The 24,718-nt window shown below is 35.1% G+C and overlaps 1 protein-coding gene across 1 annotated transcript in view; it reads right to left on the bottom strand.

The window, feature by feature from the left end:
* LOC145685312 (mannan endo-1,4-beta-mannosidase-like) overlaps window positions 1–24,718 on the bottom strand; it is a 150,781-nt gene that overhangs the window by 22,326 nt on the left and 103,737 nt on the right. Inside the window, exon 6 of the mRNA XM_081757684.1 lies at window positions 3,305–3,424. Within this exon, the coding sequence (XP_081613810.1) occupies window positions 3,305–3,424 (120 nt within the window). The remainder of the gene's footprint in view (window positions 1–3,304; window positions 3,425–24,718) is intronic.

The raw sequence follows: 24,718 nt of genomic DNA, 5'->3' as shown, positions 1-24,718 counted from the left end.
CGCTGTCGATAATAATAATAATAATAATAATAATAATAATAATAATAATAATAATAATAATAATAATAATAATATAATAATAATAATAAAATATTGCTAGCTACCTCGTGTGTGTATTTCGACAATATAATATTATATTATTATGTGGAAATAAGTAAGGCTGGCTGGCGCCCCCCCCCACTAATTTTTTTCGATGAGCCTTATGGGTCCAAAGTGTCCAACGTTGGTCCCATCTCACTATCACCTCCTGTTCTCTTGATATAAGTTACCGACATTTTGCCTAAAGAGGGCTCTGCCGTGGCTCCATGACTACCCATGACAATGACTCTTCGTTCATTTTGCATTGAAATCGCTTATTTTTCTGATTACTATGAGTGCATACTGTCCAACGTTGCTCCCATCACTCTACAATTTCCCGTTCTCTCGATATAAATTGCTAATATTTTGTTTGTAAGGGAGATATGGCGTTACAATTATTACGTTTGAAGAAGAATTGAGGAAGATATTGCCTTGCCACAAACAAAACCTATTAATATTATTATTATTATTATTATTATTATTATTATTATTATTAATAATATTTTACTTACCACTAATGCTGCCTACCTTTATTTGCAATGCAATGTGTTACTAAAAAGCAAATCAAATAACACTCCTCGCCATTCACGCTCCCGAACTTGAAATATATGATTTACAGTTTTCTGTGTTAGGGGAAAGCACATTTATTATATTATTCTTTCAAATAACACGTTTCACAAGTTACTTCACTTTAATGTGTAATTCCATATCGTCACTAATAATCATCTTGTTCCGATAGAAAAATAATCCCCCTCCTGCAAAAAAAAAAAAAAAAGCCTGACCGTAGCGAAAGGGCGTGAACCTTCTTTATGCGATTAATCGGGTCCAATATTTCAATAAATCCCTGCACACAAATATCTCAGTAAAAGAGGAAAAGTTATTCAAACTTTCTGAATACCTATTTATGGGCGAAATTTGGTTCCCTTGGAAGTTTTTAAGAGTTTGAAGGGCCGCCATTTTGAACATTTTCATCTGATTATTCTGGTTAACGAACTCATCAAGATATTTCAACAATTAATGTTTGTGCCAAGCTTTTTCTCAATCCGCTGAAAATTAGGGTGGCTATGGCATTCACAAATAGCGTTATATATATATATATATACAGATAGATTGATAAATAGACACACAGAGGGAGAGAGAAAAGGTGTTTTGCTCCCTGCTCGCACCTGTGGTGCGTCAGAGCTAAACCGGGTCCCTTTGCAAAACGTATTGACCAGCCTAACCTAAACACAAACCTCTTAATTGCTAACGTAAAAACGTGGTCGGGAGGTGTAAAGCATGTAGAAATTGTATTTTTAATAACCATGAGTATGGATTCGAACACTCCACTTCCATGTTTTTCTTTTTACTTTTTGCAGCTACATCGGAACGTTCAATTTTTATTCTTTACTAATTGCAAATGGCGTTTACATTCAAAATATGAGGAATTTTGGTGGCATTTGTTCGGATATTCTTCTCTTTCAAAATTAAGAAGAGAATAAAAGCAATACGCAAAAACAAAAAGTATTATTAGTACTAAACATTACCAACAATAATTGCTACGAAAGACTAAATACGACCTGTTTTACCATCTCTCATGAGCTGTATGTATTATTAACAAAATTTTTAAAAACGTCCTTGATGTGGATTCGAACTCGCGTCCTTTTCAATTGTAAGTTAGCACCTTAACCACTACACCAAGATCATGGCGTGGTGAACGTTTAGTTGTCGGTGTATTTGTTGTAATTGTGTTTTATGTTCCCACTTCGACAATTTTTACTATTTTTTCTAAGTTTAACAGCTGTTTCTGGCTTTGTCTTTCGGTGTCGTCCTTTATTTACACTATGCACTATTCGTATTCACAGCTTGTGCTCCTCTGCAATGTCTTATTCAGATTAAACTTTTCTTTTTGCCCCTCAGTAAACATTTGATTGATTTAATTCTCATACTCTCCACGGATGTAGCGCAGGAATGCCAGACTCGAAAAATAGGTGTACATTTACTTTCCTGACAGATAATACATAATCATGAGAGCTCATTATGTAAGGATAAACAATCATAAATTTCACCTAGGACTGGTTAGGGATCTCGGTTTCATTAGCTTGGTTATGTGTGTCGGGTTACTTATAATAATTCATTCAAGCTATAGGTCGAGAAAGAAAAACAGAAATGTAACATAGTTAATTTAATTTTGGTGATAAGGCTTTATGCCTTACTTCTCATCTTTGTTATCATAAATTACATATTCAGTGTTAATTTTCGTCTTGCTTGATATTTTAAAACATTTTTTTTTGTTTTTACTCATTAGAGCTTTTATTATATTGTTAACCAAAATTTGTGATTTTTTTATGAACAAGTCGTATCCCTCACCTCAAGAATAACATTGGTTTTCAACGGTTTGTTAGGCTACACTAATAGGGCAATGTAGGCAATTTTCGAATTCTATCTACCATGGACTAAATTGAACTGATTTTCATGACTATCAATCAAAATTTTAAATTTAAGATACAAGTTTATTTCTTGCAACATTATTATTATTATTATTATTATTATTATTATTATTATTATTATTATTATTATTATTAATAATAATAATAATAATAATAATAATAATAATAATAATAATAATAATAATAATATCCAATTTTCATGGAAAGTGAAAATCAGTGTAGTTCGTACAAACCAGAAATTGGAGCAAAATTCTTTTTCATCATTGCAGCATGTGAATACACGGATACGGATTCGAATAAAATCAATTTTCATTTGCCCTCACGGTTTAGGAGATCTTATTTTCCTTAAGCCCTGGGATACCGCGGGGAGATAGGATTTCCAAGCCGTGAAATCAGTCTTCATCGAGTTATAAATCATTTTAGTTCTAAGAACGGAGACTTCAACGGTGGTGCACATGATAGCAATTGTGGCATCCGGAAGACGAATCCAAAACCCTACATCTCACAATTCCTTTTCAACTTTTACAAAATTTAGCGCTCCTAACAACCACCCATACATCTCTATACATCTCTCTCTATTTCTAATTTTTACATAGGATGATGCAAATTGAAAATTTGCAAGGTAGGTTGAAAGTTTGGAGATTTGATATAACGGCTGAGATTCTTCGAAACAATTTTACTGAAAGCTAAACCTTCATATTCTTTGCAGCTATGGTGTAATATTAGTCCATTTTAATAGGTTCTAGTGCATTATGAAACTATGGAAAATAGGATTATTATTAATTTACAATACGTACCTGATATCCATTGTAATAAGCATGATCTAATAGGTCTTCTAAACTTGTTCCTGCACCGCATTTGGATGAGAATTCCCCAATGATCAAAGGCTTGTCAACGTTCCATTCATAATATCTTACCTGAAAGACAAATAAAATCAGGGATTTATTTTTTCTGACATTGGATACACACTTGACTCAAATTGCAATATTATTTCCATGATGTAGCAATAACGTTGCTTATTTGCATTTGGTATTTGTAAACAGCCACTGAGGTAAGAAAAGTAATCCAGCCTCAAGAAGTGCCGGTTCTATCCCCGGTAAATGATCTGGATTGGCGTCAATAATGGTATCCGGTCGTAAAAAAAGCCACAATCATTATCGGAGATGGAGAATCCTAAATAAAAACCTGAGCATAGGACACTCCCAAGAAGTGTTGCGCAGTCATGTCGCTAAAAAATTAATAAGTAGACAGAGGGCTAGCGAATCATTGACGGGTTCAGCTAAAGAAAAAGTTAATCCAGAGAACGAGAGAGGCGAAGAGAAAGAGGGTCTGTGTAAGGCAGGGACGTAGCCAGAGTTCTGAGTTTGCGGGGGCCATATTTGCAAATGAAATAACATTATATATATATATATATATATATATATATATATATATATATATATATATATATATATATATATGTATATATATATATAATGTGTGTGTGTGTATTATATTGTGTACTCACGATAATTCGCTGAATCGGGTGGCGCGGCAACCGCGGATAATGAACACGAAAACATCGTATGAAGAACTCACCAATAAATTGCTTTAAATTGAACTTTAACAACTCTTTCGGGGGTTAGAAGAGAAAAGTGAACCTCTCCTACGAAATGCGATAATGGAACAATAATTTAAAAACTTTGATACATTTATACAGGGTGTTTCAAAACAGCACCGACAACGTTTGGGGGGTGATTCCTGACACCAAGATAAGACAAAAACTATAGACCAACCTGGGTGCACAAATGCTTTCTTTCGGAGTTATTGGCTGCCGAAAACATGAAAAAAATGAACTTTGAAGGTCCATAGCTCCAATACTATGGGAGCTACCGTAGTCGGGTCAAGACTTCACTTAGGAACTACTATATGCCCAAGTTTCAGAATCCTGTGGTACTTCCACAACAATTTTTATAGATGTAGTTCGTGAGTACTTCAGATTATATGCACGTAGCCGAACTCCCTCTATAAAAATTGTTGTGGAAGTATCGCAGGATTCTGAAACTTGGATATTTGGTTAGGGCACATACTAGTTCCAAAGCGAAGTCTTGAACCGACTACGGTAGGTCGCATAGCTTTTGAGCTATGGGCTTTCAAAATTTATTTTCGGGAGCCTATAACTCCGAAACGAAGCATTTGTGCGCCCAGGTTGGTCTATACTTTTTTGTCTTATCTTAGTGTCAGGAATCACCTCCCAAACGTTGTCGGTGTTGTTTTGAAACACCCTGTATATACTGTACATTTTCGCCTTGTACCTTTATTTACAAATAATATAGTAAGTAATAGGTAACAGGTAATACATTAACTACTCTAAAAAAGTGACATGACTTCCATGAGGTTACCTAAACTGAACACACAAGCTCTCAAGACTTATATTTTTGCGTTAAAATGTAATATTCTACATAGTTAAAGAAACATTATAGCCTATACTAGACTAATTTCAATATTGAACTTCAATATAATTTCAACTGACTATCGTGTAAATTTGATAAGCATTAACAAACCTTAGCATTTATTAAAGATCTTGAGTTCCTTCATATAGATTTTTATTGTTCACAAAATCGTTAACGTCTTCCGTGCGTCTCAACCATATGAATATTAAAGAGGCCTACAATACTTGAACGTCCGTAAGCATAAAAAATCTAATCAACGAAGTACATGTAAAATAATAATTGGTAAAATATTGGTCTAATATTACACCACCACTTTTTATGCTGTTCTTGCATCCATCTGACAAGGTTCTGCCACATTGCATTTACAAATTACTTGCTGGACACAAACTGTAGCGCATCTGCTACGACTTTCTGAATAGGCCTATGTCAATAATTTTATCTTCTTCAAGCTTAGGGGCTATCTCTTGTTCTATTTCAAGTGCGGCTAATGCTGATGTTCCGTCCTGACCAGACTTACAATGAAGATATGATTTGATCATTGTCGTATTTAGGGGGGCTTCGGGCTTAAGCCCTCCCCCGAAATTTTATTTACTATATTAAAGTAAATGACATATCTTGCAGAATTTTCATATTTCCAGGACTAAAGTTAGCAAAGCCCCCGAAACAAAATCGTAAATACGCCACTGGATTTGAGAGTCTTATGCATGCTGAAAGCAGAGACTCACAAGAAGCTGATAACACAGGTAGAGTCAAGACTATTTCCAACAAATTCGTAATTTGGGGGAAAATTGCCTTGGGCAGAACAGCTCGCAGGTCCGAGATATTTGTAATTTCTTTCTCCATAAGAGATTCTACGTAATTTTTACAATAACGAATTCATATTCAGGAAAATGTATTTCGAATTGAGTAGCAAACTCTTCCATTGCCTCCTTCATCAATAACATTTTTGTTTTAGGATGACATGCTTGAATGCCACCAATCACAGATATATTTTCCTTGCAGAATTTTCTGACAAACTCGTTCACAATGTTGTCATCATTCTCCTAAATTTTCATAAATAACTATAAAGATGGTCCTAAATTTTCCAAATAAGTACAGATAACGATCACTAAAGTTCATAATTGACTGTTTAAGAACATGTCGGCCTTTATTGATATATCACAAGTGTACCTTTCAAAAAATATCACATATTTCAAAATGACGCTTTCAAAATAGCGGCGGAGGTTCCTGATCTACTTTGCCCATTCTTCCCTTGTCAATATGTGAAACTACCACTGTTTGAATTGTCTATCTTTCACTATTTTTACGATTCAACAGTTTATTTGATATATTTCTATAACATAACATAGCCCTTCTCCCACCAAATTTGACACCCTCCTCCTCCGTTCCTTATGATGCTCAGCCGCTATAATTTTGCACATAGAAATATTTTCACATACTCTATCAGGTACACTATGTCTCATCCTGCAACTCGATTCATCCATTTAGACGCTTTACTTGTAAGACAAAACTGAAAGATCATATTCGACTCAAAGGCTAAGAGGATCCCTCTTCCCCATTACTGAGTTTTGCGACGTAGTATCTTATATTTTAATTTGTTTTACGAGAAGATATTGAGTGAAGATTTGCTTTCTTATTTTTGTTATATTTAACAACGATTCTGGCAAAACAGAGGATGGAATATGTAAACTATTTAGATCCTAATGTGTTTTTGAAATTAAGTTAAATATAGGGAGATTTATAAAATCTAGATATTTTATTTCACGTGAAACAAGTGATAAGCAATTGGGAGAGTACCTGCAGCGAAACCTAGGGAATCACAAGTATTCAGAAAAAAATGGAAGTAATAGAGATCAGAATGTTCAGATGAATGTATGGAGTGACTAGAACGGGTAGAATAAGGAACGATTATACAAGAGGCAGTGTTAAGGTGGCATCCACTTGAGTAAATAATGTCAAGAATAGAGGCTGAAATGTCTCGGAAATGGAGAATGGAGAAGCGACGGCTATGTGGGAAGAAGAATTAGAAAGCTGGAAGTACCAGGTAAAAGGAAGAAAGGAGGATTCAAGATGAGATGGAAGGACATGATACAAGATCATCTGATGGGAGAGGATAAGGACAGAGGATGCGCAGGATAGAGAAAATTGGATAAAAGAATTAAAGATGGAAATGCCGACTCGATACAAACAAGGTGACAGGCGGAGACAAAGAAGTATTTGCAACTGTTGCTATTTTTCTTTAGCTTACTTTCTGGACAACATATTTCACACAGCATACGATCTAAACAAGTGAAAGTTTAACATACTAATACATGTAGAGGGTGGGTAGAGCTATATAACGCGGGTGGCGGTGCAAGTGTAAGTCCTGCAGTAATAGTAATGGAGTGTGTTGAATGTAGGTTGTCAAATGGGATGTTTTCCAAGTTAGAACAACGTGCATGGGTAAAGACCGAAGTGGCTTGTGGAAGAAACGCCAGAGAATGTCATAGTAAACTACGTGAAGCATGTGGTAATGATGCATTACCATATTGGACTGTGGCACGTTTGATTGCAGTATTTCGTGCAGAACGTGATAGTGTGCAAGAGAAATCAGGTGGAGGTTACCATGAGGTCGAAAACCGAGCCATTGAATTGATTCAATCCTTGTTGCATGTGAATAAAAGACAGACTGTCAGGGAATTGGTTAATGAGGTAGGAACATCCCACATTATAGTGTTGAATGTGTTGCTCAATACCCTAGTTACCGAAAAACTGCATCTCGGTGGGTACAGCACCACGTTAAAGACGTTTGAAAACGACAGAGATACGCCCTCACCGGGTGAGCATTTGTCACGTTACACACAAGAAGGTCTCGTATTCCTGGACAGGTTCATTGCACTTGACGAAACATGATCGTGTTCTTATGAACCAGAATTTAAGTGCCTATCAAATGAATGGCGCCACCCATCAATCTCCCGATCCAAGAAGCTACGTCAGGAACCGGAGAATGTGAAAGTGACGCATGTCATATTACGGCATGTAGTTTCTCCGAACCAGACTGTAAATGCAATGTATGGACGACTCCAAGAGTGCATTACCACCTGCAATTGTACTTTTACTGCAATAGTAGGCAACCCAAAAACCTAAGTCGTTAGGTTTGCTGAGAATTAGAAAGACGTTGGACCAAACCTCAATTTTGTTTCAAATATATCAGTGTGGCAAACTGCAAATAAGAGAATAAAATAAATTTTAAGAATGACGGTTTTATTATTGTGAGGGAAATGGATGACATAAAAAGTTACAAAATGATCTTACTTAAGCAGCTCAAATAACATGAATGTTAAGAAATAGAAATCAAAGAAAAGCAGATTCTTTCCTTTTTCAAAAATACTCGTAAATAAGAAAAAAGGTTACATAATGTAAATGTTTAATAAAAAAAGCATAACAGCAGAACAACAAACATATACAAGAAACGGAGAGACAAACACAGACTAAGAGACTCCATTGGCGTAGCAGACTTGCGGGCCTCCCATGCAAGATAAAGACACGGTACCCTACTTGCCAACCCATATCTTATAATAATAATAATAATAATAATAATAATAATAATAATAATAATAATAATAATAATAATAATAATAATAATAATAATAATAATAATAATAATAATAAAAACTTGTTTCCTTTTCAAAATCTCTGACTCTGCCTAGTATCATGTCTGCATATAGCGGTCATGTGTGCACTTTTTTCAATGAGCGGTCCCAAAGGCCAAAAGGGATAGCAATCTCCGAGAAAGAGGAACTAAGTTTGCTTATAATAAATTCTAGGTCAAAGTTCGAATCACTTGCTTCTGACAGGTGTTTTCTTATTTCTTTTTCTTCGGAAGAAAAAAGTTTTGGGACCTAAGAAATTACAGTATATAATATTGCAAATTTGCAAGTGGATTTATTTACAATGCAATTTGTAGTAATAAAAATAGTCATTAGAAGACATTATTGTAAAAATTTAGTTTCATTATTTCATCTATCGCAAGCCGTAGCGTCCCCTAATAACTAGCTCACCCCTCCTTTCCAACGGAAGATCGATATCGAAAATTTAGGATATGGAATAAACTTAAATCAACAATAAGAATCTAAGTGTGTTCTTCCATTTCTACACCTAAGGTTGAGGGGGAAGGAGTGAACCCGAACAAATATTTTAAGCCAAAATGTTAAAATAAAAGTAGTTATACTTCCCCCTTAATAGAAAACTATTACTGTAATTTATCTTTTACCTCTCTTTCTGATGTCATCAGAAATCAGCGACAGTACACATACTTTATATAGTATAGTAATTTACTCTATAATTTTTCACAACTAAACCAGTCGGAAGATGAAATTCTCGTGATAATAAAGTGGAATGTTCTACAAAATAATCATAATTCATTGTCATTATTTCTGTCAGTAATTTTGACACAGACCCAGAACTACAAGATTAATAGACTAGAAATGAGCTTTAATTCCTTTTTTGTCTCACACTAAAAGACGTCTGCATTTTACTGAGATTGTTATTCTTTTAATATATGTCCCCTACTCCATGCTGATTCCAGCTACCGGGGTTTCGAGGTAATGGGTACCGGAAAGTGTAAAGTGAGATAACTCTCAAGTCTCGACAGTTTGTTAAAAGAAATTTCGCATTACATGTTGTTATTTCTTCGTTACAAAAACACTTCTAATTGACTATATTTATGGTGAATTACTGCACTTACACACTCCGCATAAAAAACAACTAACACGTTGCAGTTAAGCCACCCAATATATACCTTCTTATCCCACAATCGTGTTTGGTACAGTTCCCCCTTGTCTCTCCTCCTTTCCTCTCTCCAATATTTAAATCAGCTACAACTTGAGCACAATTCTAATTTCAAAATATACATGTATTAGTGTCAATAAAGTGAAAGAATAAAAGTGAACCGAAACCAGATTCATAAATTGATGTAGAGGGAAACTTAAACGAATCTCAATGTAAAATTGAAACCAATAGATATATGTTAGAAGTACGGAAGTGAGGTAGAGATTGAAAGTGAAAAGAAAAGAAAAAGAAAAGGGAGCACAGATAAAAACATTGGATTTAAACGTAATAAGAAAAGAACCTAACATTATAAGGTTCCGTTTCCAGAAATCCAACAATAATATAGAAATAACGTTTTTTTTTTTTTTAAATTTCAGAACTGTTCCAATAAATATGAATAGGATGCTTGGAAAATACATTCATATACTTTCACAATGAATGCCAAACTCGGTTGTCAAATTAAATACTCACTTTTCAGTGAAACTGAAAAATCCGAGGCACATCTAGGATCATGCCTAAAGTCTAACACATCCTGTCATTCCGCGTACAAATTTGGTGATGTTCATTAAACGTACTGATCTGAAAAAAAATTATAATAAACCTTGTAGATAGCGTAGGTAATACCTGGCATACCAGCCTAATAATGCAAACTGTACAAAAAGAAAAAGGAAATATAGGAAAAAACAGAAAGAAAAACTGAATGAGTCCTATTTTACTGTTAAATTGCTATCTGAAAGAACCTACATTAAAAGTCCAAATTTTATCATAATGAAAAGTTGCAAACGCTTAAAAGGAAAATTGGATGTTGGTTCCCTATAGACGTAGCAAATCTTGCATATTTTACATTTCATACGTAGATAAAACGAATTGGATTATAGGGTGAAAACTATTTTGTCAAATTAATATAAATAAAATCTCGCTTGAAATAACCTAAAAAGAGCTATCTTCTAGTTGTTTCCGAACATTCGTCTGTTCCGAACATCCACTCTCGATTTCACCTATTGCGGATATAACGTTGTAATTCGCAATGATAGAGTGAACATGATGGAGATAAAATAGGTCATCGCAGTATCACGGTGATTCGATTGGGACTCGTTAAACCACAGGAAAAAAGAGCCTTAATTTACTTGAGAGAGAGAGACAGGGAGAAGGGAAAGATGCAAGACATGATAAGGAAACGTCAAGAAAGCTTGATAGAGAGAGATAGAGAAAGATGAGACGAATATAAATACGAAAACTACTTATGATTCCTCTGTATGATGAAGACTGCACCCATTGTTTATTCGGATTCTGGCCTTGTAACTTCTCCAACCAACGTTGGTAGCGAATGTTTTATGAAAAAGATAGTACCTGATGGAGATTCGAACCGAATTTTTCCATTTACAAGTCAGGATGGTACCAACACACAACGGTTACTCTACCTGAAACATATTTAACAAAAGTTATAGTGTTTTCTCTAAGAATAATAACATGAAAAGTGGATACTACAAACCAATTAAGTGTTTCGAATTGTTCTAGTAGCACCACAGTTATTATCTGCCCTTCCCAACCAACATTTTTAAATCGTTTCTATCATGATACAGCAGTTTGCTTCTACATTCTTACGGATTGCTCGTTTAGTATCAGAAGTCACTATTCGATTCTTCACAATCACTTCGTAAAAAAAAAAAAAAAAAAAAAAAAAAAAAAAAAAAAAAAGACCTTCGTCTTCAACAGGATTGAACCTACGTTTTGAACGTATACTACTCGTGTCTTCAGGACGTTACCCTACCCTACCCTGCCACATAAAACTATAACTCAAATCTTACTAAGAATAACACTCCCCAAGTGTAACACTCCGGTTTTGGTAAAATTTGGCAGGTAGATACTACACATAAAATAAACGAATATGTGATTTTATTTTCTTTGGAAAATCGATTTTAGGCGGTGAAAGTCCCCTCCCAAAATTTTGAAAGTTGACATCTGAAAGGCAAAAACAAATGGACCGAAATCATCGAAATTGTGCACATATATTGTAGACGTGAAATGAGGGAATATGTGTTTAGTATTTTCCTGAAAAAAAAAAAAAACTGTTGTGTGGGACACGGACACCTCCAAACCTTTGATCACGAAATATAAAAAGTGCTAATAACAGTATGTCAGAAGTGCCGAAAGGTATGAAGAATAGGAACAAAACTTCGTGAGGGATAATATGTAAAAAATAGTTGAATATGTTTTTTTGTTTTCTGCAAAGAAACTGTTTTAGGGGGAAAAGTCCCCACCCAAAATTTTGAAATGAGATACCTGTAAGGAAAGAAGAGGAAAACTTAAGTGAACGAAATTTTGCAGAGATATTGTAGATATAAAATGAGGTAACACGTCTTTCGTATTTTTCTGCAAAAAAGGTTGGGTCGGGCACGGATCTTTCCAAACCTTTGATCACGAAATATCAAGTACTAATAACAGTGTCAAAAGAGCCTAAAGGACATGAAGAATTGCAGCGAAACTTCGTGAAGTGATAATATGCAAAAATAAATGAATACGTTTCTTTTATTTTCTGCGCAAAAACGGTTTTATGGGGCAAAAGCCATACTCAAAATTTTGAAAGTTGACGCCTGAAAGGCAAGAAGTAGACCGAAGTGAACGAAATTGTGCAAAGATATTGAAGACGTAAAATGAGGGAATACGTGTTTCGCATTTTTCTGAAAGAGACGGTTGGGTTGTGAATGGACCCTCCAAAGCTTCAATATCGAAATATCAAAAGTGGTAATAATAGTATGTCAGAAATGCATAAAGGACATGAAGAATGGGAACAAAACAGTGCCGTACCATGGAAAATGAACCCCCTGGGAAGAGCATACGATGGCCCTTCCCGGTACATATTAGTGAGGTCGATAGATCAGTAGCGACGTGTCACCATGGTTGGCAGGAAGCGTGCTAAAATTTTCAAAAATAAACCCTGCTTTTCCTTGATTTTGAGCATATATTATTACTTTTTCCCTTCCATTTTATATGCATATTTTCTTTTTCTTCTAGAATTTTGCATCTCCTTACTTCTGCGCTCGGGGCCATCTCCCTCTCGGCCCCACACGGCACAGTACTGGAACGAAACTTTGTGAATGCACAATACACAAAAATAAACGAATACTGTTTCTTTTTTGTTTGTTTGTTTTATGCGAAAAACGGTTTTAGAAGGCTAAAACCTCCACCCAAAGTTTGAAAGTTGACGCCCGAAAGGCGAGAAGATGTAGACCTAAGTGAACGAAATTGTGCAGAGATATTGTAGACGTAAAATGGGAGAATACCTGTTTCGTATTTTCCTGTGAAAAACGGTTGAGTGAGGCACGGACTCCTCCAAACCTTTGATCACGTAATGTCAAAAGTACTAATAACAGACGTCAATGAGTCTAAGGACATGGAGAATTCCAACGAAACTTGGTGTAGGGACAACACACAAAAAATAAACGAATTCGGATTTTTATTTTCTGCGGATAGCCGGTTTTAGGAGGGCAAAACCCCCACCCAAAATTTTGAAAGTTGACGCTCGGAAAGCAAGAAGGGGACCGAGCTGAATGAAAGTCGGCACACATATTGCAGACGTAAAATGAGGGAATACGTGTTTCGTATTTTCATGGAAAAGCGTTTGGGTCGGGCACGGACCCCTCCAAACCTTTAATAACGATATTTCGAAAGAGATAATAACACTATGTCAGATAGATCTAATGGACATGAAGAATTCCAATGAAACTTAGTGTAGGGACAATACATAAGAAAATAAACGAATACGTGTTTTTTTTTTTTTTTATTTTATTTTCTGCGGAAAAAAATGTTTTAGTGAACAAAAGCCCACACCCAAAAGTTTGAAATTTAACGCCGGAAAGGTAAGAAGAAGTGGACCAAAGGGAATGAAATTGTGCACAGATATTGTAGACGTAAGATGAGCGAATATGTGCTTCGAATTTTACTCAAAAAATAAAAAAGACTTTGGGTGGCGGAAGGAGTGGACCGACGCAAATGAAATTCTGTGTAGATATTTTATATGTAAAATAAGGCCTCTCGTGTTCAACAAATGTTGAGGTCCGATTTCTTCAAATTTGGCACATTCGACAGTAAGCACAAACAGTATACTGTATTTTATAATGTTTCGGGAGGCGCCTTTAATCCTTACAATGTTTTTCCGCATGAATAAAAACATGTGTTGATTTATTTCCTGTTTACTGTTAATGTTCCAAATTTGAAGAAAATCAGATGGGGACAATTGGGAAACACGAAAGGCCTTATTTACATATACAATATCTACACACAATTTGATTTGCTTCGGTCCACTCCTTCCTGCGCTACTATGGTAATATTTGCTTTCTTTCGAATGGGACCTTGGTCCCAACATTGTTTTTCCGCACTAACTAAATATACTTGTTCACTTAGTTTTTGTTTGGTGAATTGCTCCTGTACAAAGCTTCGTTGCAATTCCTCATATCCTTTAGGAACTTCTGCCGTATACTTATTTGCACTTTTGATATTTCGTAATCAACGGTTTAGGTCTGTGCTCCACTCAACCATATATTCATTTATAGGAAAATAGGACACACGTATTCACTTATTTTACGTCTACAATATCTGTACATAGTTTCATTCGCTTCGATCCACTTGTTCTTGCCTCCGAGCCGTAAACTTCCAAAATTTTGGGTGGGGACTTTTGGACCCTAAAACCGTTTTTCCGCAGAAAATAAAAAAAAACGTATTCGTCCATTTTCTGCATATTATTACTTCACAAAGTTTCGTTGCAATTCTTCATGTCCGTTATGCACTTCTGACATACTCTTATTAGTAGTTTTGATATTTCATGACCAAAGGTTTGTAAGGGCCCGTGCCCCACACAACCGCTTTTTCCAGGAAAATACGAAACACGTATTCCCTCATTTTACGTCTACTATATATGTGCACAATTTCATTCACTTCGGTCCACTTCTTGTTTTTCGGGTGTTAAATTTCAAAATTTTGGGTGTGCTTTTGCCCCGTAAAATCGTTTTTTCCGCAGAAAATAAAAAACCCGTTTTTCTTTATTTCTTGCATATTATCACTTCTTAAAGTTATGTTGCGATTCTTGATCTTTAGGCGCTTCTGACATACTGTTATTACCATTTTTTATATTTCGTGATCAAAGGTTTGGAGGGGTCCGTGCCCCACCCAATCGTTTTTTTTTTAAGGTAAATACGAAACACGTATTCCCTCATTTTACGTCTGCAATATCTGTGTACAATTTCGATCACTTCGGTGCACTTTTTCTTGCTTTTCGGGCATCAACTTTCAAAATTTTGGATTTTTGCAAAAAATAAAATCACCTACTCGTTTATTTCATGTGTAGTGTCTACCTGCCAAATTTTACCAAATTCGGAGTGTTAAACTTGGCAAGTGCTATTTTTAAGTTCAGTGCTGCTCTTTGGGACGAACTGACTTTTCTGGAAGGTTATTTACACCAAGGTGCAAGCCGAAATTTGTTTATTCGACTTGGAGACTAAGTTTGTGCCCACTAATAAACGAAATAACATACAGTGGAGGAAAACGTACATAAATAATAATATACTATGCAATAACTACGCTGTACTAAGTTCAAAAGTACGCTTATAATAATAATAATAATAATAATAATAATAATAATAATAATAATAATAATAATAATTATTATTATTATTATTATTATTATTATTATAAATGTTTAGCTTCACTGTGTAGTTGTCATTTTAAGGAATAATATCAATATGCGGAGTCAACCTAACGAACGTTCTTTGAAGATTAGGCAGTTGTTCCATTTACTCATCCGTTTCCAGAAAATCCACGCCCGTGGTGTTTATCCACAATAAAGTCCGTATGACATTAGATAGGATTGATCTTATGTACCCAGAAAAGTCTGTACCAGTACTACACATGTTATTGTAGTATAACTCAAGCTTGTGTGCAGCGTTACAAAAATATTTACTTACGTCTTATGCACTAGGGCATGGGTTCAAGTCCATTTGGAACTATAGAACACAATGGACCTTAACATACTTGAACCAAAATTATAAGTTCCATCGTAAGAAGCTCAGCTGTCAGCTGTTCGTTTTAGTCTTTCGTTGTAATTATTATTGATAATGTTTAGTACTGGTAATTTTTGTCCTTGCTTATTGTTTTTATTCTTTTATACATTTTAAAATTATATCCAAATAAATTCCACCATAATTATTGTTATTTTAAATGTAAACGCCAGATACAATTGATAAAGAACAAACATTTAACGTTCAGACGTAGCTGTAAAAATTATAAAAAACAAAAAGTGAAAGTTTTGGGGGTACGAACGCACACTCCCAATAGGGGCAATACAGAACTTGAATATATTGCGAGTTACTAAGCATAATCATGGTGGGCAAGCGGTTTTCGGCAGCTGGTTGTAATACATTTGATGACCATTACTATGGGTTCAAACTCCAATAATTTCACCTTTGTTTTTTTCTACTTTCTTGCAGCTACGTTGGAGCGTTAAATTTTTATTCTTTATTAACTGTATATGGCGTTTACGTTCAAACTAACAGTAATTGTGGTCACATTTATTTGGTTATAATTTTAAAATAAAGAAAAGAATAAAAACAATACGCAAGGATAAAAATTACCGGTACTAAACATTATCAATAATAATTACTACGAAAGACTAAAGCGAACAGCTGAGCTTCTTATGATGAAACTTATAATTTTGGTTCAAGTAGATTAAGGTCCACTGTTCCAAATGGACTTGAACCCATGTCCACGTGCACAAGACGTAAGTAAATATTTTTGTAACGCTGCACACAAGCTTAAGTTATTCGACAATAACATGTGTAGTACTGGTACAGAATTTCATGAATACATAAGATCACTATCGGGGCTACTAGGACAATTCGAAATACTTAATTGGTCTGTAGTATCCACTTTTCACGTTATTGTTCTTAGAAATAAACACTATAACTTCTGTTAAAAGTTTCGGTTAGAGTAACCGTTGATGTATTGGTACCGTCCTAGACTTGCAAACGGAAAAATTCGGTTCGAATCCTCATCATCTACTATCTTTTTTTTTTAGAAAACATTCACTACCAACGTTCTATGGAGAAGTTACAAGGCAGGAATCCGAATAAACATCGTGTGCAGTCTTCATCATAGAGAGTAATGATAAGTAGTTTTCATATTTATATTTAGGATTTAGGATTTAGATTTCTGGGCTTTCGGCATCTAAGACCATTTAGCCTTTAACGTTTTGGGGGATAACGTCCATCGGTGAGCTCACAATCCGGGGAAAGGGAAGGAAGAAAGGATTGGGGAAGGAAGGAAGCGGCCTGGGACCTATAAGTTAGGTACCACCCCGGCATTTGCCTGGTGTGAATGAGGAAAACTCAGGAAAACCTCATTCAGGGTGGCTGGCCTGAAAAAGCGTTTTACACTTTTTCGTCCGAATGCCCCTACCGGGAATCGAACCCGGGACCGCTCGCACCGAAGGCGAGAGCGTTAGCGACTGCGCTACGCGGGGGTCCCATATTTATATTCGTTAAGTCTCTCTTTCTCTCTCTCTCTCTCTCTCTCTCTCTCTCTCTCTCTCTATATATATATATATATATATATATATATATATATATATATATATATATATATATATATCCAGCGTTTTTGACGTTTACTAATAATGTCTTGCATCCTTCTCTTCTCTCTTTCTATCACACACACAAATACCCACTCTATGTCAAGGACTTAAGTAAAGTCTCTTTTTTCCTGTGGGTTACCGAGTCTCAATCGAATCACTGCGATGACACGTTTTAGTTCTGGCGTGTTCATTTTGTCATTGCGAATACAACGTTATATCCGCAATAGGTGAAATCGAGAGTAGATGTTCGGAACAGACGGATGTTCAGAAATGACATTCTTTGCTTATTTCAAGAGCGATTTTATTTATATAATTTTGACACAAAATTCGTTTCCATCCTTTAATACTTAAACTTGTTTTACCCACGTATGAAATGTGAAATATGCAAGATTTGCTACATTTACAAGGAACCACCATCAAATTTAGCTTTTAAACAATTATAACTTTTTATTATTTAGCTTTTAAACAATTGTAACTTTGCATTATGACACAATTTGGACTTTTAATGCAGGCTCTTTATGATAGAAATTTGGCAGTAAAATAGGACTCATTCAATTTTTCTTTCTGTCTTTTTTGTATATTTTCTTTTTCTTTTTTATTCAGTTCGCATTAGTATTCTGGAATGGCAGGTATCACCTACGCTATCTACTAGGTTTATTAGAGTGCATTTCAGATCAATATATTTAATGAATACTGCCAAATTTGCAACAGAACCACGCAGAATGACAGGATGTGGTTAAATTTTTGACATGATTCTAATGTGTTTCCGAACTTTTCAGTTTCACTGAAAAGTGAGTATTTAATTTGATCACCAAGTTTGGTATTCATTTTGAAAGTGACTTAATGAATTGTTTAAGCATCCTCTACAAATATATTGGTATAGTTCTGACAAATTTTTTTAAAAAACCTTATTTCTATATTACTGTTGGATTTCTGGAAATGGAACTTTATAATGTTATATTCTTTTCTTACTACGTTTAAATCCAATATTTTTATCTGTGTCCCATTTTCTTATCTTTCATCTCCTTTTCTCTGTCTGCCTCACTTCCGTATCTCTAACAGATATCTAATAGATTGGTTTCAATTTTACATTGAAATGTGTTTAAGTTTCTCTCTACATCAACTTACGAATCTCGTTTCGTTTGATATTTATTCTTTCACTTTATTGACAATAATACATGTATATTTTGAAATTAGAATTGTGCTCATGTTGTTGCTGATTTTAATATGGGAGAGAGGAAAGGAGGAGGGAAAGGATGGTCTCCCTACCAGACATGATTGCGGAATAAGAAGGTATATATTGGCTGTCTTAACTGCAACGTGTTAGTTGTTTTTTTATGCGGAGTGTATACGTTCAGTAATACACCATAAATATAGTCAATTAGAAGTGTTTTTGTAACGAAGAAATAACAACATGAAATGCAAAATCTCTTTTAACAAATTGTCGAGACTTGAGAGTTATCTCACATTACACTTTCCGGTACCCATTGCCCCGAAACCCCGGTAGCCGGAATCAGCATGGGGTAGGGGACATATATTAAAAGAATAACAATCTCAGTAACATGCAGACGTCTTTTAGGGTGAGAAAAAAGGAATTAAAACTCTCATTTCTAGTTCTATTAATCTTGTAGTTCTGAGTCTGTGTCAAAATTACTGACGGAAATAAGGACAATGAATTATGAATATTTTGTAGAACGTTCCACACTATTATCACAAGAATTTCATCTTCCGATTTGCTTAGTTGTGAAAAATTATAGAGTATATTGCTATACTATATAAAGAACGTGTGCAGTCGCTGATTTCTGATGACAATCAGAAACATAGGTAAAAGAGAAACTACAGTAATAGTTTTCTGTTTTCTATTAAGGGAGAAGTATAACTACTTTAACAGTTTGGTTTAAAATCATTGTTCGGGTTTACCCCCTTCCCCTTCAACCTTGCAGTCGGATTGCAAGATCATTTTTAAATTTTGATTATTGATTCTGGTATATTTCAAGCATCATTTCTCGGATATAGGCCTGTGCAATACGTCGATATATCGATATCGCCGATTTAGATATTGACATATATCAACATTTGACATCACAAATATACCAACATCGATATATCTACATCCTAAATTTTCGAAATCGATCTTGGGGGAGAGCGAGGCATAGGAGGCCTATAAGACTTGCGATGGATTACGAAACAAAACTTAGTTTTTACAATAATGTCTTCCAATGACAATTTCTTTATTACCTCAATAGCAATATCAACATATCCACTTGCGATGAGGATACCTGGATTGAAATTAGAGATAGCATTAAAATTTCAGCAAAAGAAAAATTGGGACACGCGGAAATACGTAGGAACAAACCATGGTTCGACCAGAAATGCATTAAACTAAAACAGAAGAGAAAATAGGCAAAATTACACTGGCTACAATATCCGAATGAAATAACTACACAAAATTTCGCAGATATCAGGCGGGAAACTTCTAAAACTTTTATAACAAAGAAACGCGACTTTTTGAAAGCTAAAATTAAGGAACTTGAAGATAATAGTAAAAATAAAAGCATCCGGGACATGTATAAGGGGCTCAGCGAATTTAAGAATAGCTATCAACCTCATGCTTATATATTCAAGAAATATGACGGTACAGTTTTTACTGATACGGATAGGATCTTAAATAGATGGAAAGATTTCTTTGACGATTTGCTTAACGCGCGACTATAAACTAGTGTGCGTGGAGAAAAGGAAATACACACCGCAGAATCGTATATTTCAGAACCCAACCGAATAGAAGTAGAAACCGCTATAAAGAAATTAAACACAAATCTCCGGGTGTAGATGAAATTCCGGCTGAGTTAATTTTAGCTGGAGGTGAAAAATTGTGGAACAAGATACACAAACTCATTCTCCTTATCTGGAACAAGGAAGAATTGACACAAAAGTGGAAAGAATCAATCATTCTTCCAATTCACATTAAGGGCGACAAAACTGACTGTATTAATTATCAAGGCATTTCTCTTCTGTCAACATCCTATAAAATCCTTTCAAATATTCTATTAGCAAGATTGACCTCATACACAGATGGAATTATTGGAGATTATCAGGGCGGATTTAGACGAAATCGAACAACTATCGACCAAATATTTACCATTAGCCAAATACTCGAAAAAAGTGGGAATACAATACCCCGGTACATCAACTATTTATTGATTTTAGAAAGGCGTACGACTCGGTTAGGAGAGAAACATTATACAACGTTCTTACAGAACTTGGAATACCGAGAAAGCTAATTAGATTAATTAAGATATGTTTAAATGAATCCCAAAGTAAAGTCCAGGTAGGAAAATTTTTGTCCACGACCTTTCACGTTGAAAATGGCCTGAAACAAGGAGATGCGTTGCCGCCATTATTATTTAACTTTGTTCTGGAATACGCTATAAGGAAAATCAAAGATAGCAACCAGAGCCTAGAGTTGAACGGTATTCACCAGTTTATGACATATGCTGATGATGTAAATTTAATAGGGGATGATAGGAGAACAATAGAAATAAATGCAGAGATCTTATTAAACGCTTGCAGGGACATGGGATTAGAAGTAAATGCAGAGAAAACTATAGACATGGAAGTGCGTCGGGAACGTAATACGGCAAATTATAGATGCGTTAAAATATTAAATAAAACATTTGATAAAGTGGATAGTTTCAAATATCTAGGATCAATATTAACAGAGGAAAATCATATTCACGGAGAAATTAAATGTCGACTAAAAGCAGGGAATTCATGTTACTATTCGGTTCAAAATCTCTTGTCGTCGCGAATTCTATCGAGGAATTTGAAGCTTAAAATATACAAAACGGTAATCATGCCGGTTGTTCTGTATGGTTGCGAAACATGGTCGCTTACTCTGAGGGAAGAACATAGACTGAAAGTATTTGAGAACAAGATCCTGAGACGAATATTCGGACCCAAGAGGAACGGGAATGGGGAATGGCGGAAACTTCATAACGAGGAACTACAAAATTTATACGGCTTACCCAACATTGTTAGGGTCGTCAAGTCTAGGAGGGCGGGTCATGTAGCTAGAATGGAAGAAAGTAGAAACTCTTCCAAAGTCTTGACTGAAAGACTAATCGGAAACCGACCATTAGGAAGATCTAGGCGGAGATGGGAGGACAATATTAAGATGGATCTCGCAGAGATTGGAATACAAAGTAGAAACTGGGTGCAGTTAGCTAAGGATAGAAGTCAGTGGAGAGCTTTTGTGAACGCGGCATTGAACCTCGGGGTTCTATAGGCCATAGAGTTAGTTAGTTTAGTTTTAGTTAGTTAATTTCTTAGACGCAAAAACTTTTCTGTTCCCGAAAAAAGAAAGAAGAAAGGCACCTGTGAAAAACAAGTGCTTCGAACTTTGACTAAGAAATTATCATAAGAATGTTTTTTTTTTTTCTCTTTCTCGGAGATTTCCATCCCATTTGGCCTCTGAGACCACTCGCTGACAAAAAACTGTACACATGACCGCTATATGCAGACATGCTTTCACGCAGAATCAGAGATTTGGAAAGGAAACGAGTTTTCAATAATAATAATAATAATAATAATAATAATAATAATAATAATAATAATAATAATAATAATAATAATAATTATTATTATTATTATTATTATTATTATTATTATTATTAATATTATTTTTACAAGTAGGGTCCCATCTCTTTATCTTGCATGGGAGGCCCCCAAGTCTACTCGCTAAAGGTGTCCCTTAGTCTGTGTTTGTCTCTCAGTTTCCTGTGGATGTTTGTTGTTGTGCTGTTAGGCGTTTATATTAAATCTTTACGTTATGTAACCTATTTTTTTTTTAGTGTTTCCTTTGGAAAAAGTAAGAAATTTGTTTCCTTTGATATCTATTTCTTACCATTCATGTTGTTTCACTTGCTTAGGTAAGATCATTTTGTAACTTTTTGTGTCATGCATTTTCCTTTGAATAATAAAACCTAATTCTTAACAATTTATTTTATTCTCTTATTTGCAGTTTCCGACACTGATATATTTGTAACAAAATTGAGTTTTGGTCCAACGCTTTTCGAATTTTCAACCAACACAACGACCATGATTTGTGGGTTTCCTACTATTGCAGGAAAAGGAGAACTGCAGGTAGTAATGCATTTTTGGATTCGTGTGTACGACCGCAGGTTTCAAGAATAACATCTTCGTCCTGCACTACGTAGGAAACGACTCAACTTCATAAGGGATCCCACCATTGTTTTGCATGAGAACGCCCGTTGCCACAACGCAATTGCTGTGAGAAACCTGTTCGCACGATAGGGGTGGGAGCAGTGGTTGAAGTGAGGCGGTATGCGATGGTATGCAATACCGCCTCTGGTTTTCCAGTAATAAGGACATACCGTCTCTGGTTTTTCAGTGATGAAGACATTTTTTAAATAGGCGGTATGTTAAGTCAAAACCATAGTAAAACATACCACCTCTGCTTTTTTTCCAGTTCGAACACTGGGTGGGATGTTCTAGAACACCCATTCTATTCAGGGGACATGAATCCATGTAACTTTCATCAGTTTCCTAAGATGAAGGAAACACTTTGAGGGATGTGTTTCTGCACTAGAGATGTCATACTTCGAGCTATAGAGCGCTCTATAGACATCGAACTATAGAGATCAACAAAGATGGCACTGCTGCTGGTATCCTGCGACTTCCTCACATCTGGCAACGGATGTAACATGCTGCAGGGGTTACGTTGAAGGCCTGTAGAAGTCTCATGACTGTACATTAAAAGGTCCACAAAAGATTTATATGTTGCCACTTTTTTCTTTCCCGTCCTCGTAGTAGATATTTCTCTGTGAAACAGTTTCTGTATATAGTTAGTTTGATACCCATGACCAGTAGGCTTTGTCAAAGAAAGTGTTGTCTTCGGGCGGGGAAGTATATTTATTTGTTTATATATTTATCCATTTCTTTGCGCATATTACAAGGCTTAACCCTAATTACGATAGGCTTGCATACAATATAGTATATAAAATTATTTCATAACAAAATATACACACTGAAAAAAATGTATCTGGCGTACGTAAAAACGTAGGTTACACGTGTAAATCCTGTAGTTTTCGGTCTTAACGTAGAGCAAACGTATGATTGAAAATAGTATATTTTATACGTACTTTCCGCACAAGTGTTCTGAATAAACGTACTTTCCGTAAGAATGAAAGAACAGTATATAGGAGGTCAGGATCTCACATACAGATAGACGTATGTAACATATAGCTGATGTACGTAACATACGTATACATATATAATATACGGAAGACTGTTAGATGCCAGACATCCTGCAACGGCATGATGTAACATCTAAGGGCAGTGCGTATATAGCATATGGATAACGTATGCTCCATACTGATTTCTGTAGTAAACATAAGGATTCCGTATATTTGTACAATATAGCGCTGTCCGGATAACAGATTTTTTTGAGTGCTTATACCAGCGTTTCCCAACCTTTTTCAACTTGCGGCACACTACGGTTATAACTTGAATTCTCGCGGCACACTTATAGACATTATTATTTGAAAATATAAAATATCGTGGTATTTTTTTTCTGTGATTACTGATTTGAGAAGAAAGCTCGATCACTGGTTTTCACCCGTGGTATATAATTATGCTTATTTTTCATTCTAATTTAAAAATTGAAAACAATTGCAGTGAGATATAGGACTCAGGTTTTTAAAAATACACTTTCTTTTTCGAAAACTGTACTTAGCTTTTACTAAGAAGTAAGATTACTAAATAGCAAACGAACAAGCAAATCTCTTTTACTTTTAAATCACAAATGTAGGTAATTTGTATGCATGTTTGCTTTGTCGAAAGGATGGAATATTTTAAAATTTCAAGTTACGCAATAGCCTGCAACAATAAAGAAGCAATAATGGTCATAACAATGATAACAAATACTGTTTTCAATATTAAAAATGAACAGAAAAGTAACAGGGTATGAAACATAAAATTGTAGATTCATAGTAGAGGTTCATAGTAATGTGAAATAGAAATATACATTTTTTCTTATGTCTTGCAATATGATTGCTATAGAGTTAATAATACTGCTTCTATTTCCGCGCGGCACACCAGCGGCCCATTCACGGCACACCAATGTGCCGCGGCACACCGGTTGGGAAACGCTGGCTTATACAAACGTAGTACAAATAAGTAAAAGTTATAAGAAGAATAAGAAAGAAAAAGAAAACGACGAATCACAAAATTACACACTTTCCGTTTGAAGTTACCTCTGTTAGAATAGGATTGCATAATTCAAACGTAAAAATTATTACATATACATATTTATATATACCTGTATA

This window comes from Thermobia domestica, chromosome 5 (genome assembly GCF_964235325.1).
Source record: "Thermobia domestica chromosome 5, izTheDome1.hap1.1, whole genome shotgun sequence".
Classification (NCBI taxonomy): Eukaryota; Metazoa; Arthropoda; class Insecta; order Zygentoma; family Lepismatidae; genus Thermobia; species Thermobia domestica.
The sequence above is the reverse complement of the archived record's forward strand: the minus strand, read 5'-3'. Positions and strand labels throughout refer to the sequence as shown.